Below are 18,131 nucleotides of genomic sequence, written 5' to 3' on the forward strand. Positions count from 1 at the left end.
TATCTCTATTTCTGCTTTTTGTGAAAGCTATCTTTCGCTGGAAAAATGGCTGTGCTTATTGTGGTTTGGTGGTGACCTAACATAATCGTTTGTAGTGCTTTCGCTGAAAAGCATATTTGAAATCGGACACTTTGGTAGGATTAACAACAAGATTACCTTTAAAATGATATAAAACACATGTATGTTTGAGGAATTTTAACTGACTTGCCTAGTAAAATAAAAAATAAATGAAACTTTGTTGTCCTTTAGCCATTTTGCCACAACTTTGGAAGTATGCTTGGGGTCATTGTCCATTTGGAAGACCCATTTGCAACCAAGATTTAACTTCCTGACTGATGTCTTGAGATGTTGCTTCAATATATCCAGATAATTTATCTGCCTCATGATGCCATCTATTTTGTGAAGTGCACGAGTCTCTCCTGCAGCAAAGAACCCCAAAAACATGATGCTGCCACCCCCGTGCTTCACGGTTGGGATGGTGTTCTTTGGCTTGCAAGCCTCCCCCTTTTTCCTCCAAACATAACGATGGTCATCATGGTCAAGCAGTTCTATTTTTGTTTCGTCAGACCAGAGGACATTTCTCCAAAAAGTACCATCTTTGTCTCCATGTGCAGTTGCAAACCATAGTCTGGCTTTTTTTATGGCGGTTCTGGAGCAGTGGCTTCTTCCTTGCTGAGTGGCCTTTCAGGTTATGTCAATATAGGACTTGTTTTACTGTGGATATACATACTTTTGTACCCGTTTCCTCCACCATCTTCACAAGGTCCTTTGCTGTTGTTCTGGGATTGATTTGCACTTTTCGCACCAAAGTACATTCATCTCTAGGAGACTTCATGAACTGTAACTATCTGCACTGACCCTTTTTAATTAACTTTGACTTGTGGAGGTCTACAATTATATTTCTGAGGTCTTGGCTGATTTCTTTTGATTTTCCCATAATGTCAAGCAAAGAGGCACTGAGTTTGAAGGTAGGTCTTGAAATACATCCACAGGTACACCTCCAATTGACTCAACTGATGTCAATTACCCTATCAGAAGCTTCTAAAGCCATGACATTTTCTGGAATTTTACAAGCTGTTTAAAAGCACAGTCAACTTTGTGTATGTAAACTTCCAACTTCAACTGTATGTAGCAAAATTTGAAATTGTGTTTTTTACATTGGATAAAAGTGGAGACTCAGAGCTACAAAATGATATATCATACACTACAGTTGAGGAACAATGGGGGAAAGTAATTTTGTTTTAAAAGTTGATAAACTTGTAGACTCACTTTTGAGAAAATGGCCTTTGAATGTTTTGGGTCTACTACTGGAGAGGCCTTCTACAGCCATTCAGCATCGTTCACACCCTCTTAAGCTTTAGCCCCACCCATCTCTAAGGGTTGATCTGAGCTTTCTGTAATAACAGCAGCAGTCAAGCACCCCTGTAAAGACTATTATACACAGATTCAAAATAGCTACTGATAACAAATGTGTATTAAGTGGTTGTGACCCAGAGACTCCTGACCATTTATTTTGGGACGGTTCTTATGTCAGATGAGTTTGGAGTGAGTTAGAAGATCTTATTTTAAAATAAACTACTATTAATGTTAATTTGAAAGACTCTGATATTATGTTTTATTTTGATCCAAATGATATGGACCCTGATTTAACTTCCATTGTTCATTTGTTAATTTTTAATGGCAGATTCTTTAACCATAAAATTCAGTGTGCGGAGAACAAATCCCTCTTCACATTAAGATAATTTCTAAATAATATTTCAATTCTATCAGTAAGTGTAAAAACAAAACAAAAATTTGTTGACAAATTGAAAATGTACCATCTTGATATGTAATACCCCTGTCTTAGGTTTAAATACTCTTGTTTGCATATTTCTGTTTTTGTATTTGTTTGGTTCATAATAATAATACAAAATGTATCAATTTTAAAAAAGCAGTCTAACTTGCTAGATACTTCCAGACACAAATGAGAGAACAGCACAGTGACCATTTTACTCGCCCTAGCAGAGCTGGTTAGGCTGTTTTCATGTCATCCAGAGCGTTGGTGACTAACTGTGCTGCTGGCAACTATTTAATGACTCAATTTTGCTGACATTTACTGACAGTGGCCATATTCAACTGGGTTGAGCATTCGTGAATTCATCAGTTATTCTGTGCTCTGGAACACTCAGATGAGTCTTTAAGACATGTAGCTAGCTAGCTAAACAATGAACCACAATCCCAACTTATGACGTTACTACCCTGCATGAATCTGCAAATGGCTCAGATATGAATAATAAAATCATACACGTAACGCTAGTTAGCAATACACGTTAACTTGAAATGAAAATACTTTCAAAATTAGAAACGTGTAATATCTGAAAATGTAGATAGCTAGGCTATCTTAGGCGTCTGAAATCTGAGTAGATAACCAGAGGGAATTCACCAGCTAGTACGTCTATCAACAGTTGTTGCATTGACATTCTATTGAAATGGGTACTTGCATTGTGGAGTCTCTTGTCAAGACATGTAGCTAGCTAGCTAAACAATGAACCATAATCCCAACCCATGATGTCACTACCCTGCATGAATCTGCAGGTAGCTAACCAACCAGGTTGAATGTTAGCTAGCCAACATTAGGCTATAACTAGTCAAGCAAATGGCAGAGATAATGAGTGGTTTATGTTCAAGTTTATGTTCAAACAGCTCTCCTGTGAAGTAGTGACCTGCGGCATACGCCTAGTTTCCTGAAACTGGTCATATATGTGGGAACTCCTTCAAAACTGTTGGAAAAGCATTCCACATGAAGCTGGTTGAGAGAATGTCAAGAGTGTGCAAAGCTGTCATCAAGGCAAAGGGTGGCTACTTTGAAGAATCTCAAATACAAAATATATCTTAATTTGTTTAACACCTTTTTGGTTACTACATGATTCCATGTGTTATTTCATAGTTTGTCTTCACTATTATTCTACAATGTAAATAGTAAAAATAAATGTGTCCAAACTTTTGACTGATACTGTAAGTATTCAGATCCTTTACTCGGTACTTTGTTGAAGCACCTTTAGCAGTGATTACAGCCACAAGTCCTCTTGGGACGCTACAAGCTTGGCACACCTGTCTTTCTCTGCAGATCCTCTCACAATCTGTCAGGTTGGATGGGGAGTGTCACTGCACAGCTATTTTCAGGTCTCTCCAGAGATGTTCGAACGGGTTCATGTCAGGGCTCTGGCTGAGCCAATCAAGGACATTCAGAGACTTGTCCCGAAGCCACTCCTGCGTTGCCTTGGCTACGTGCTTGGGGTCGTTGTCCTGCTGGAAGTTGAACCTTCACCAGAGTCTGTGCTGAACGCTCTGGAGCAGGTTTTCCTCAAGGATCACTCTGTATTTTGCTCCGTTCATCTTTCCCTTGATCCTGACTAGTCTCCCAGTCCCTGCCGCTGAAAATCCCCACAGCATGATGCTTTCCACCACCATGTTTCACTATAAGAACGGTGCATGTTTCCTCCAGATGTGACACTTGGCATTCAGACCAAAGAGTTCAATCTTGGTTTCATCAGACTAGAGAATCTTGTTTCTCATGGTCAGAGTCCTTTAGGTGCCTTTTGGCAAACTCCAAGCGGGATGATCAATGGAAACAGGATGCACCTGAGCTCAATTTTGAGTCTCATAGCAAAGGGTCTGAATACGTATGTAAATGTGATCTGTTTTTAATTTTTTATAAATTTGCACAAATTTCAAATGTTCGATTTGTCATTTTGGGGTATTGTGTGTAGATTGATGAGGGAAAAAACTATTTAATCCAGTTTAGAATAATGCTGTAACGTAACAAAATGTGGAAAAAGGATACTTTCCGAATGCACAGTATTTCCTGCATCAAATCACCCCACGATACCATCCCCCATTTCTACTCTCCATGGACTTGAAATAAACCCCCCTAAAATTATTTTTCTAAATCTGGCAACCCTGTTTAGCTTTCGCACTGGTATTTAGGGTGATGATCTGTGAGGTGATAACATTATTTGCTTTGTGATTTGTCAAAAACTGTAAACAACTTGTAAAAGTAATGTGCTCCGGATCTTGTGTATACTGTAACAAGTACATTGAAGATTTGTAATATGCTGAAAAGTGGCCGAACTAAGTCCATATTTTTGGGGCATTGGGAGCAGCCATCTTTGACTTTGTTTCTTTGCGTCTTATTAGTGAATGGCATTCTGGGATTAGGGAGTTTTTGATTGTCAAACAAATATGGCTGCCATCAAAGAATTTAGCTGCTGTTAGCTTAGCTGACACATATCTCTTTTTTAAACAATATTACATCTCCCTTGTGCTCACCAGAGATACATTGTAAACAAGTATTGATGTTAGATCGCTAACTTATGTTTAGGTTTTTGTCCGCGCAACAGGTTATTTAGAATGGTTTATGGAATGAATTTGGCTGTGGATGTGTTCCTTGTGATGCTTGGATGATGAAGTTCACATTTATCTTTCACAATAAAATATAAAATTGAGGAATAAACTTGTGAAGATCTTTATTTCCCATCAGTACAAAGCATTATTTAGATGCTTTTCAAACAACAATGCTGTTTAGATGTGTTTGTTGCATCATATCTTCTGTTGCTACTGTTCCAATCAGATATTTGCGATGGTACGCTGCAGGGACCACTCAACAATGATCACAAATATGTGATCGGATGCGTCAAAGGGTTAAAAAGTGATTTAAGGTGATGAGCAAAGGTGACAGAGGCTTCTAGAAAAGTCAGAGATCAAAGAAACCAGGGGGTCCTGGGTCCTGAGCGAGAGCAGATGGTGTCTAGTACAGTAGTAGATAGCTACGTACCTCTCATTCCCTGGCTGGAACTCGGACAGCAGAGAGGGCCGGCGGCGGTGGGGCTGAGCCAGGTGTGAGCTGTAGTCCCGAGAGTGAGGGTGGTAGTCCACCAGTCCCACATCCTGAAAAGCACAAACGCAGCAACGCATGAGAGCACACCAGAAATCTTCCGATCTGAGAAAAGTCTATGATAGCGTGCCTCTGTTTATTCACTCATTCTCTCGTTTTCTCTCTCTTCATCTAGCTCTTCCTTCCTGGTCATTACATTATCATCCTTTCTCTCCATTTACCTCACACATATGATAGAGAGTGGCCATTCCTCTACACCTGTGCCTCTCTCACTGAGCTGAGGCTGACGGAACTAACTGTGGGTTGTGGACTGTCCATCTGCCCTCATCTTCTCCTCAACGTGATGACAAGTGGGAGTGGAGGGATTAACAAGCAGGGGCAGCTGTGGGGATCCTGGGGGGTAACCCTAGGATTCCCTCCTTACAACAGAGAGAAACTCACACCGACACAGGATGTCAAGCCACGAGATGAACCTACTTACTAGCTAGGGGCCTCTTCTGGGAAGACAAGACACATATCCCTCTGACCCGTTCAAAAAACAGTCATGGCAATTAAGAAATGAGGGAGGACATTTGAGCATAATGGAGAAACCTAGAAAATGATTCCACCATGAAAACATTAACTTTCAATTCAAACATCTAATAAGGGAGCAGGTTCTAGGGCTGCATATCCTTTGTGTGCATAACAGTGTAGCCACAACAGTGTAGTTACTCAGTGCAGGATGAGACTGTTGACAAAATGACAGCTAACCTAAGGGAGCCGGGGTAACATCTACATGTAAATCATTATACACTGAGCTTTCATGTGAAGGCGGTAAGTACCAGTGTTCCTGTCTCCAGCTAGTTTGGTCCAGGGTTTCCCAGGGCTCTTACCGTGTGTGCCCGTGCCAGCTGCAGCGGTAGACTGGCAGGGTTTGGCAGGTGGCGGATGTCCACAGCCCTCCGGCCCTGAGGCACGGACTGAGGGTGGGAGGACATGCTGGCGCGGCCGCTTACTCTACAGACAGGATGTTGGTAGGGCTGCAGAGCAGGCGCGGTACATCATGGGTTTAGTCCTGTAGACAGCGACCTGTAGGGAGAAGAGAACGGCATGATGAGAAACTAATCACATACAAGTCAGGACAGTTGACCAACCCAAATCAAGCCAGTTTGAAGTCATACGTCCTATCAGTTTTGGTAGTCTTAGGCACGGATATCAGCTTTCTGCAGAACAATAATAATCCTTCTCGCTGTATGTAGATTGAGAAGGGTTAAATGCTATTTGGCCACCAGCTCTTTTGGACCAGTTAGAGATGAATGTGTCAGTGCATCCTGGATATAAGAGTGTCAGCACCTCTCTCCAGCAGCTGCTAGCATTTCCACTGTTCCTGATGGAGGGGGACTCAGATCTTGCCCCTGCTTGGCCAGATACTTGGCTCCCTGGACCTGCCTGCCTACACACTGAATGGCCTTCTGTCCCTCGCACTGGAGGAGTTATGTCTATGAAAAGCTAGGCAAAGTCAAAATGCTAGTTGATAACCTAATGCCCAGGGTTTAACAGGGAAATAATTACACTATGCTAAGCATGGATGTTCCAACACCAATTAAGTTTTAACGCCAAGGACATATCACCAAACGGCAGCGAGTGCACTTCTAGTGTGGTTGAGAGATGGATTCAAAATGGAGTGATACGACGAGTGCTCTGTGCTGCTTGAGTAGGCTTCTCCCCCACAACCACTTTGGAAAAGCTCATGGACAAGATCTCCTATCCTTCACGGTGATGAAGAAATAAAAATAAAGAGAGTGGGAAGAGAGAGGCATAATCCTCTTACTGTTTTCATGCCTATTACAATACACATTAATGAGAGAAAATAGATTGCTATAAAACACAGCAGCATATATCCTATAAAGCAGATATTTTTTGAAGCGGTGAGTGTTTACAGTACCAGATCCCCTGAAGTTGAGCTGGGCGATATGGACAAAAATCCATATTGCAGTAAATTGCCTGAATTGATGCGCTAACCAGGGTTGCCATGTCTGCAGTTTTCCCGCTAATTGGGCTACTTTGAAAACAATATCACGTGTGTAAATGTATTGGTCGCCATGCCATGTATCTATTTCACTGTGTCCTGCTGCTGACTATCAGGCAATGAGGCAGGCTGTTGCTGAGTGAGTGGTGGGGAGGGCAAGGGGGGGGGTTCATGCTGAAAGAGCACTGCAGCATGCAGCTTAGTCCACTATTGACTGAGTCACATGAGTGAGAGAAGACAGAGCAGCACGTGCGCACGTCATGACAACTTTTTACCAGTTGTTGGTAGGCTATGTAACTTGACATTATGCGCAAGTGGACATTTGAAATGGAAGTTGTGTAACTCCCTCGTGTGCTTCTATTATGGGGGAAAATCCTCAATGAAGCTCACATTAATTGTGGAGAACGATACATTTGCATCTGTCGGCAATCAAGTAGTCTATAATTGTATATGCTAATGTAGGCTACAATTTGATACAATAAATATATGTTGAAATGACTATATCACTTGAGATTTTGCAAATCAAATGTGTCACTTGTGTAGCCTACCTGGACCTGGCAAACACATTTTTAAAATACGTTATAACTTCAGTGTATTGTTGTAGTAGCCTTCTGTTATCACACAATTATTTATGGCCAAGTTAAGTTAATTAAATTGGAAGTTGTTGACAAGCATATTCAGTTCATATACAGTACAAGTCAAACATTTTGGACACACCTACTCATTCAAGGGTTTTTATTTTTACTATTTTCTACATTGTATAATAATAGTGCAGACATCAAAACTAGGAAATAACACATATGGAATCATGTAATAACTAAAAAAGTATATAATAAAAAATATATTATATATTTGAGATTCTTCAAAGTAGCCACCCTTTGCCTTGATGACAGCTTTGCACACTCTTGGCATTCTCTCAACCAGCTTCATGAGGTAGTCACCTGGAACGCATTACAATTAACAGGTGTGTCTTGTTGAAAGTTACTTTGTGGAGTTTCTTTCCTTAACGCGTTTGAGCCAATCAGTTGTGTTGTGACAAGAATATGCTATCTTCTGTATACCACCCCTATTTGGTAAAAGACCAAGTCCATATTATGGCAAGATCAGCTCAAATAACCAAAGAGAAATGACAGTCCATTATTACTTTAAGACATGGTCAGTCAATCTGGAAAATTCCTCAAGTGCAGTCACAAAACCATCAAGTGCTATGAAGAAACCGGCTCTCACGAGGAAGAGGAAAGGAAGACCCAGAGTTACCTCTGCTGCAGAGGATAAGTTCATTAGAGTTACCAGCCTCAGAAATTGCAGCCCAAATAAATACATATCAACATCCACTGTTCAGAGGAGAATGCGTGAAAAAAGCCTTCATGGTCAATTGCTGCATAGAAACCACAACTAAAGGACACAAATAAGAAGAAGAGACTTGCTTGGGCCAAGAAAAACAGACAATTCAAATTAGACCGGTGGAAATCTGTCCTTTGGTCTGAGTTCAAATTTGAGATTTTTGGTTCCAACCGGCGTCTCTCTGTGAGACACAGTAGGTGAACGGATGATCTCCGCATATGTAGTTCCCACCGTGAAGCATGGAGGGCGAGGTGTGATGGTGTGCGGGTGCTTTCCTGGTGACAAGGTCAGTGATTTATTTAGAATTCAAGCACACAAGCAGCATGGCTACCACAGCATTCTGCAGAGATATGCCATCCCGAGTGGCGCAGCGGTCTAAGGCACTGCATCTCAGTGAAAGAGGTGTCACTGCAGTTCGAATCCAGGCTGCATCACATCCGGTAGTGATTGAGAGTCCCATAGGGCGGCGCACAATTGGCCCAGCGTCGTCTGAGTTTGGCCGGGGTAGGCCGTCACTGTAAATAAGAATTTGTTCTTAACTGTAAATAACAGGAATATCATTTGTTTTTCAGCAGGACAATGACCCAACACACCTCCAGGCGGTGTAAGGGCTATTTGACCAAGAAGGAGAGTGATGGAGTGCTGCATAAAATGACCTGGATTCCACAATCACCCAACCTCAACCCAATTGAGATGGTTTGGGATGAGTTGGACAGCAGAGTGAAGGAAAAGCAGCCAACAAGTGCTTGGCATATGTGAGAAATCCTTCAAGACTGTTGGAAAAGCATTCCAGGTGAAGCTGGTTGAGAGAATGCCAAGTGTGTGCAAAGCTGTCATCAAGGCAAAGTGTAGCTACTTTGAAGAATCTCAAATATAAAACATATTGTTTTATATTTAAGATTTGTTTAACACTTTTTTTGGTTACTACATGATTCCATATGTATTATTTCATAGTTTTGATGTCGTCATTTATTCTACAATGTAGAACATTTAAAACATATTAAGAAAAACCCTTGAATAAATAGGTGTCCAAACTTTTGACTGGTACTGTATATGTAATTAATATTTCATTCAGTGATTGAAATTATGGCCCCTTCCTCAGTAGCCTATTCCAGCAGGCTATTGGGAAAAACAAGCACTTCTTGTCACGAAATCGCCAAGCTATTCATGTTGAATAAATTATTCTGTTAATTTGAGCTAAGCAAGCTGCTAACTTGTTCAGTTTACATCTTGCCTAGGCTACTATAGACTATCTGAAATAAGATGTAGGCAAATCAGGGGCTACAGGCTATCTGCATCTATCTAAGCAAACCATGGAAAAGTTTAATTACAATCATGAACCCAGATTTTAGTATGTAGCCTATGCCTATTGAACTGTCAAGTCAATCTTGCAAATGGGCCATTTATAACTGTTTCTAGTGGTAACATCTGGTTTGTGATAGCCAATCTACCACGGCTAACTGCTGTATCCAGACACTCCGTGTTGCGTCATGCTAATGAACAGCCCTTAGCCAAGGTATATTGGCCATATATCATACCCTCTTGTGCCTTATTGCTTAATCATCAGTCAAACGAGTTAAATCAACATCCACCAATGGGAAATGATTTGGCGAGTTCTCTCTTGCAACATTCAAATTTGTTTATTACTTGATGTCGCAATAAATATTGCTTCTAATGTCATTAGTTACGTTGATATTCCTTAATTGGCTCAATAACGTTATGGAAAAAGGGTTTATTGTATAAATGTGGCAAATCTTGCTGTGGGAAAAAAAATTACAGAGCAGAGGACGTTGGATTTAAGCGAACTAGTGGTTAATTTGAAACAATCCTTATCAATAACCTAAACGTCTCAAATACGTGGCTGGGTGGTTATAAAAGATGGCAGAATAGAGTGAATGGAGTGAAACGAAACTGAAAGAACACTTTTAGATTCAGACATTCACACACACAAAACACTGTATTTGAGACTGGGAGTAGGATACTCATTACATGTGACTCTTGCCAAAATAGGCATTAGGACCCTTGCCATTTCTCTGGGCCTCTGAGGAATGAAGACCCTGGTAGCTCATGTTTCACCACTGCTCTACAGTCTACACATGGAGGGACGGTGTGTATGGCAGCCAGCACTATGGCATAACATGATGTGATGCTACAGTGTATTGGCTTTGAGCAACCACCCAAACCAGATCTCTCTCGCTCTCGCATAGATACTACTAGGCCTAAAAAGTTGCAGCTGTAGATCTGAAAACAGTACAACATCACTTCCCAGTAGTCAAGTGATCATGAAACCCTACTCCAACCTGCTATGCCTAGGCTATATCAGTTCTCCATTTCAGTTTCATCTTACTTCATGAAATAAATGCTAAACAGACAATTGAATAACATACAGTAGGCTATAACAGAGGTAATCTTCAGTTAGCTGATTAAAAAACATCTGTTCAAAAAGTTTCAAAACCATAAATCACAGAGCACAGTATGTCTATGAGGGACTGGTCAAAAACAAACAATGTACCAGCCTCATTAACTCAGAAAAAAAAACATCATCTCACTGTCAACTGCGTTTATTTTCAGCAAACTTAACATATGTTCGTACAAACATTTACACAAGATTGAACAACTGAGACAATGTGAACAAGTTCCACAGACATGTGACTAACAGAAATGGAATAATGTGTCCCTGAACAAAGGGAGGGGGGGGTCAAAAATCAAAAGTAACAGTCAGTATCTGGTGTGGCAAACAGCTGCAATAAGTACTGCAGTGCATCTCCTCCTCATTGACCAGATTTGCCAGTTCTTGCTGTGAGATGTTACCCCACTCTTCCACCAAGGCACCTGCAAGTTCCAGGACATTTCTGGGGGAATGGCCCTAGCCCTCACCCTCCGATCCAACAGGTACCAGACGTGCTCAATGGGATTGAGATCCGGGCTCTTCGCTGGCCATGGCAGAACACTGACATTCCTGTCTTGCAGGAAATCACGCACAGAACAAGCAGTATGGCTGGTGGCATTGTCATGCTGGAGGGTCATGTCAGGATGAGCCTGCAGGAAATGTACCACATCAGGTTGGAGGATGTCTTCTCTGTAACGCACAGAGTTGAGATTGCCTGCAATGACAACAAGCTCAGTCCGATGATGCTGTGACACACCGCCCAAACCATGACGGACCCTCCAGCTCCAAATCGATCCCACTCCAGGGTACAGGCCTCGTGTAACGATAAACGCGAATCCGACCATCACTCCTGGTGAGACAAAACCGCAACTCGTCAGTGAAGAGCACTTTTTGTCAGTCCTGTCTGGTCCAGCGACGTTGGGTTTGTGCCCATAGGTGATGTTGTTGCCGGTGATGTCTGGTGAGGACCTGCCTTACAACAGGCCTACAAGCCCCCAGTCCAGCCTCTCTCAGCCCATTGCGGACAGTCTGAGCACTGATGGAGGGATTGTGCATTACTGGAGTAACTCTGGCAGTTGTTGTTGCCATCCTGTACCTGTCCCGCAGGTGTGATGTTCGGATGTGCTGATCCTGTGCAGGTGTTGTTACACGTGGTCTGCCACTGCGAGGACGATCAGCTGTCCGTCCTGTCTCCCTGTCTTAGGCGTCTCACAGTACGGACATTGCAATGCACTGCCCTGGCCACATCTGCAGTCCTCATGCCTCCTTGCAGCATGCCTAAGGCACATTCACGCAGAAGAGCAGGGACCCTGGGCATCTTTCTTTTGCCGTTTTTCAGAGTCAGTAGAAAGGCCTCTTTAGTGTCCTAAGTTTTCATAACTGTGACCTGAATTGCCTGCCGTCTGTAAGCTGTCAGTGTCTTAATGACCATTCCACAGGTGCATGTTCATTAATTGTTTATGGTTCATTGAACAAGCATGGGAAACAGCGTTTAAACCCTTTACAATGAAGATCTGTGAAGTTAATTGGATTTTAACTAATTATCTTTGAAAGACAGGGTCCTGAAAAAGGGACGTTTCTTTTTTTTGCTGAGTTTATATGACTTCTCATTATGCCCATGCTGCTATCTCCCTGACTTTCACCATTTACGACACATTGGGAAAATCATAAATGGATACTGCTCGCGTCCTCTCTCCTCGCCTCCTTCTCAACACCCATTGGATGAGAACGATAGGGTTGGGCAGTATCCAGATTTCCATACCGTGCCTGTGCCATCCCGGGATATACTGTATTACAAGGGGTGCTATTATTTTTTTTTTAAGCGTAAAAAAGCCCCAAAAATTTCACTTACCAGAATGCTAACAAAATGCTAACAAATACTAATGAATTCTCATTGTAGATGCAAGGTAAATGCTAAACAAGCACATACAAAGATTTACTACTAGGACAGACAACCCAGCTCATAAAGTTACGCAAGTATCTTAAAACACAGTTAACAGGACGCACAAAACAAATATTAGGCAGCAGGCAGTGGTGAAAAAAGTACCCAATTGTCATACTTGAGTAAAAGTAAAGATACCTTGATAGAAAATGACTCAAGTAAACGTGAAAGTCACCCAGTGAAATACTACCCGAGTAAAATTGTAAAAGTATCTGGTTTTAATTATACTTAACCTCTCTGGGGTAGGTGGGACGCAATCGTCCCACCTGGGCAATAGCCAGGGAAAATACAGAGCGCCATATTCAAATAAAATGATATAAAAATCAAACTTTCATTAAATCACACATGTAAGATACCAAATTAAAGCTACACTCGTTGTGAATCCAGCCAACATGTCAGATTTCACAAAGGCTTTTCGGCGAAAGCATAAGACGCTATTATCTGATGATAGCACAACAGTAAAGAAAGAGAGTAGCATATTTCAACACTGCAGGCACGACACAAAACGCAGAAATAAAAATATAATTCATGCCTTACCTTTGACGAACTTCTTTTGTTGGCACTCCAATATGTCCCATAAACATCACAAATGGTCCTTTTGTTCGATTAATTCTGTCGATATATATCCAAAATGTCAATTTATTTGGCGCGTTTCATCCAGAAAAACACAGCTTCCAACTTGCGCAACGTCACTACAAAATAATTTAAAAGATACATGTAAACTTTACCAAAACATTTCAAACTACTTTTGTAATACAACGTTAGGTATTTTAAACGTTAATAATCGATCAAATTGAAGACGGGATGATCTGTGTTCAATACAAAAAGAAAACAAACTGACGCAACTTTTCTGGTAATGTGCCTCTCTCAAACAATTTACTTCAAGTGACTCTCATTTAAGATGGCCGTACTTCTTCATTACAAAAAGGAAAAACCTCAACCAATTTCCAAAGACTGGTGACATCCAGTGGAAGCGGTAGGAACTGCAAACACGTCCCTTAGAAATCTGGTGTCCCAATGAAACCTCATTGAAAAGACAGTGACCTAAAAAAAAAAAATATCTGAATGGTTTGTCCTCGGGGTTTTGCCTGCTATATAAGTTCTGTTATACTCACAGACATGATTCAAACAGTTTTAGAAACTTCAGAGTGTTTTCTATCCAAATCTATATCTAATAATATGCATATCTTATATTCTGGGGATGAGTAGCAGGCAGTTGAATTTGGGCATGCTATTTATCCAAAAGTGAAAATGCTGCCCCCTACCCCGAAAAAGTTAAGTATCAAAATGAAATGCAATTGATAAAATATACTTAAGTATCAAAATTATAAATCAATTCAAATTCCTTATATTAAGCAAACCAGACTGCACAATTGTATTGTTTTTGAAATGTACAGATAGCCAGGGGCACACTCCAACACCCAGACATAATTTACGAACAAAGCATTTGTGTTTAGTTCGACAGCAGGGATGACCAGGGATGTTCACTTGAAGTGTATGAATTGGACCATTTTCCTGTTCTGCTAAGCATTCAAGGGTGTCAGGGAAAATGTATGGAGTAAAAAGGACATAATTTTCTTCAGGAATGTAGTGGAATAAAATTAAAAGTTATCAAAAACATAAACAGTAAAGTACAAGTACCCCCAAAACTACTTAAGTACACCACTGGCAGCAGGGATCTTAATCCAGGAGGGGGATTGTCTCCTGCTGTTACCAAAAAGCTTGATCTTGCAAACTAATGTTCGCCACCTAGCTAACATTAGCAAGTTAGCAAAACCCAGCTGGAGAAAATGTATTTGAGATTGGTAACTTAAATAGTTATAAGATAAATAGCTGGCAAACATTAGTAGTGAATTGCATACATTAGCTTGATGACCTCACTTAAATTGCGCTGCAGGAGTGACACACCTCAAATATCTGGCATTTTGCTCATTGTGCTTTTTTGCAAACAAACACACGTGACCGGCTCAAACCGCTGTTTTGGGAAACAAGTACCGGTAAGCTTCATAATGTAAAAGCTCCATAATGAAAAATGATCTAGCGGGTGATCTGCTTTATCTATTACCTAGTGCACAAGTTGACTGCAGGTATTTATTTAAAAAGTACTAAATGCTAACTAGCGCACTGAACATTTTGTACAGTTTCTAAACTAAACAACACAAGCATATAAAGTAACTCAAAAACACTACTCACAGTTTGATGCATGCACAAAACAAATATTAGCCAGCAAGTCTCTTAATCCAGGAGGGGATTCTCTGCTGTTACCAAGCAAATGCTTGATTTTGGATGAAGCTAACCACTTAGCTAGATAGCTGCTAAATTAGAAAACCAAATGCACAACTGCAGAGCATTTAGCACATTTTAGACAACTTAATTGTTATAAGATATCTAGCTGGAAAACATTGTTGTGAATTTTATTCTGCAATTAGATAACTTGGCGCATGCTGCACGACAGTGAGTGACTCACAAGGTTCCGGTCTCTTGTCGTCTTGTTGCTTGTAAACAAACACCACGTGACAGGAAACTACCATGAGCAACATCATGTTCTTTATCTACTAACGTATGGCACAATTTGACTGCAGGTATTTACTTAAAAAATAACTACAAATGTTCAAAATAATAATAAAAAACTTCAAAGTAATAGTTTCAACGGTATTCAAGTTATTGAAAAACCACCCCGTGGTTTTTTCCAAATATCCCGTTATACAGTATATAGGGTATTCCATCCAAGCCTACAGAAAGCCAGAGGTCCCTGCCCTTTAACCTTCTCCTTCAATGGGTTTTGCGGAAGCGAGGAGAGAGGACGCGAGGAGTATGCAATTGATCTTCTCTTAATGAGGAGCAATATCTGGCCTTCCTTCCTGTCTCACTATCTGCCACACAGTTTCATTTGATTTCGCAGTCACGCAGCAGCATGAAACCCTGAGCGTGGTTCTGCTAGTGAGGAACAGTGGGGCTTTATGCACACACAGATGCCATGAGACGAGACAGGCACACAGCGGTCTCACACCAGTCTCCTGGTGCCTCACTCACTCTAACTGGCATAACACATAGATCAATCTCCAATTAGATACTTGAAGCATTACAAGCAACATCTGCAAAGTCCCATTCTCAAAGACCCAAGTTTTTATAATTCTCTTATGATCACACCTGCAGAGCTTGAATACATTTTTATAAAAATTAAAAAATGTATTCCCAGCCGCCTTCCCCGCAGGAGGCCTTTTGCCTCTTGGTAGGCCGTCATTATTGGATTATAGGCAGTAATGTTAACCTAGATCATTTCAAAACAAATTCTTTCCTAATATCCATATCAATACTGGAAACAAACATTTCAACACGGTCTTTTTGTTACATTTTAGAATGAATGTGAACAACAGCGTCTTTTTATAAGACTGGCTATATTAGTCACGATACCAATATTTTACACCAGGCCAAGTATCATATCACGATATTGAGTAAAATCGCGAAACTACGGGGGGGAAATTAAGTGGCCTAGCATCCTGTTCACCCCTTCCCCCTGACGCTTGTTCCCAATTTCAAAACGTTATGCGCATGTGCTACACAAACAACCTGTCAGTGATATTCACACTCCTACTCAAAACAACACATCAAATTTAACTTCACACTGTATAATAGAAAACTGCATAGAATGGCTGATTTGCTCATATTTGCAAAGGCCTACCTGTGATTTGGCTGGAGAAATGAGAAGATGAAATATACATGCATAATGATCTGCATGTCACCTGCACAAAACCGTCTTTACTCTTCAGTAAACAGTAGAGGTCGACCGATTAAATCGGCATGGCCGATTAATTAGGGCCGATTTCAAGTTTTCATAACAATCGGTATTTTTGGACACCGATTATGGCCGATTACACTGCATTCCAAGAGGAAACTGCATGGCAGGCTGACCACCTGTTACGCGAGTGCAGCAAGGAGCCAAGGTAAGTTGCTAGCTAGCATTAAACGTATCTTATAAAAAACAATCAATCTTCACATAATCACTAGTTAACTACACATGGTTGATGATATTACTAGGTTAACTAGCTTGTCCTGCGTTGCATATAATCAATGCAGTGCCTGTTAATTTATCATTGAATCACAGCCAACTTTGCCAAACGGGGGATGATTTAACAAAAGCACATTCGCGAAAAAAGCACAATCGTTGCACGAATGTACCTAACCATAAACATCAATGCCTTTCTTATAATCAATACACAGAAGTATATTTTTTTTAACCTGCATATTTAGTTAAAATAAATTAATGTTAGCAGGCAATATTAACTAGGGAAATTGTGTCACTTCTCTTGCGTTCATTGCACGCAGAGTCAGGATATATGCAATAGTTTGGGCCGCCTGGCTCGTTGTGAACTAATTTGCCAGAATCTTACAGAATTATGACATAACATTGAAGGTTGTGCAATGTAACAGCAATACTTAGACTTAGGGTTGCCCCCGTTCGATAAAACATGGAACGGGTCCGTATTTCACTGAAAGAATAAACATTTTGTTTTCGAAATAATCGTTTCCGGATTTGACCATATTAATGACCTAAGTCTCGTATTTCTGTGTGTTATTATATTATAATTAAGTCTATGATTTGATATTTGATAGAGCACTCTGACTGAGCGGTGGTAGGCAGCAGCAGGCTCGTAAGTGTTCATTCAAACTTTCATGCGTTTGCCAGCAGCTAATAGCCATGCTTGACCCACAGCGCTGTTTATGAGTTCAAGCCTATCAACTCCTGAGATTAGGCTGGCAATACTAAAGTGCCTATTAGAACATATAGAGACAAATAGTCGACGCATCATAATTCCTATAATAACAACAAACCTAAAACTTCTTAACTGGGAAAATTGAACCACCAGCTTTCAAATGTTCTGAGCAAAGAACTTAAAAGTTAGCTTTTTTTACATGGCACATATTGCACTTTTACTTTCTTCTCCAACACTGTGTTTTGGCATTATTTAAAACAAAATGAGCATGTTCAATTATTTATTTGAGACCAAATAGATTGTGTATTATATTAAGTTAAAATAAAAATGTTAATTGTTCAATCTGTATTGTTGTAATTGTCATTATTACAAATAAATCAAAGACACACATATACATACACACAGTTGAAGTCGGAAGTTTACATACACCTTAGCCAAATACATTTAAACTCAGTTTTTCACAATTCCTGACATTTAATCCTAGTAAACATTCCCTGTCTTAGGTCAGTTAGGATAACCACTTTATTTTAAAGAATATGAAATGTCTGAATAATAGTAGAGAGAAGGATTTATTTCAGATTTTATTTCTTTCATCACATTCCCAGTGGGTCAGAAGTTCACATACACTCAATTAGTATTCGGTAGCATTGCCTTTAAATTGTTAAACTTGGCTCAAACGTTTCGGGTAGCCTTCCACAAGCTTCCCACAATAAGTTGGGTGGATTTTGGCCCATTCCTCCTGACAGAGCTGGTGTAACTGAGTCAGGTTTGTAGGCCTCCTTGCTCGCACACGCTTTTTCAGTTCTGCCCACAACTTTTCTATAGGATTGAGGTCGGGGCTTTGTGATGGCCACTCCAAT

The 18,131-nt window shown here is 40.5% G+C and overlaps 1 protein-coding gene across 1 annotated transcript in view; it reads right to left on the reverse strand.

The window, feature by feature from the left end:
* LOC120065031 (nuclear receptor corepressor 2-like) overlaps positions 1 to 18,131 on the reverse strand; it is a 193,882-nt gene that overhangs the window by 132,326 nt on the left and 43,425 nt on the right. The window contains exons 2-3 of the mRNA XM_039015724.1: positions 5,746 to 5,941; positions 4,814 to 4,926 (exon numbers count right to left, since the gene is read on the reverse strand). Of these exons, the coding sequence (XP_038871652.1) occupies positions 4,814 to 4,926; positions 5,746 to 5,850 (218 nt within the window). The 5' untranslated portion in view covers positions 5,851 to 5,941. The remainder of the gene's footprint in view (positions 1 to 4,813; positions 4,927 to 5,745; positions 5,942 to 18,131) is intronic.

This window comes from Salvelinus namaycush, chromosome 1 (genome assembly GCF_016432855.1).
Source record: "Salvelinus namaycush isolate Seneca chromosome 1, SaNama_1.0, whole genome shotgun sequence".
Classification (NCBI taxonomy): domain Eukaryota; kingdom Metazoa; phylum Chordata; class Actinopteri; order Salmoniformes; family Salmonidae; genus Salvelinus; species Salvelinus namaycush.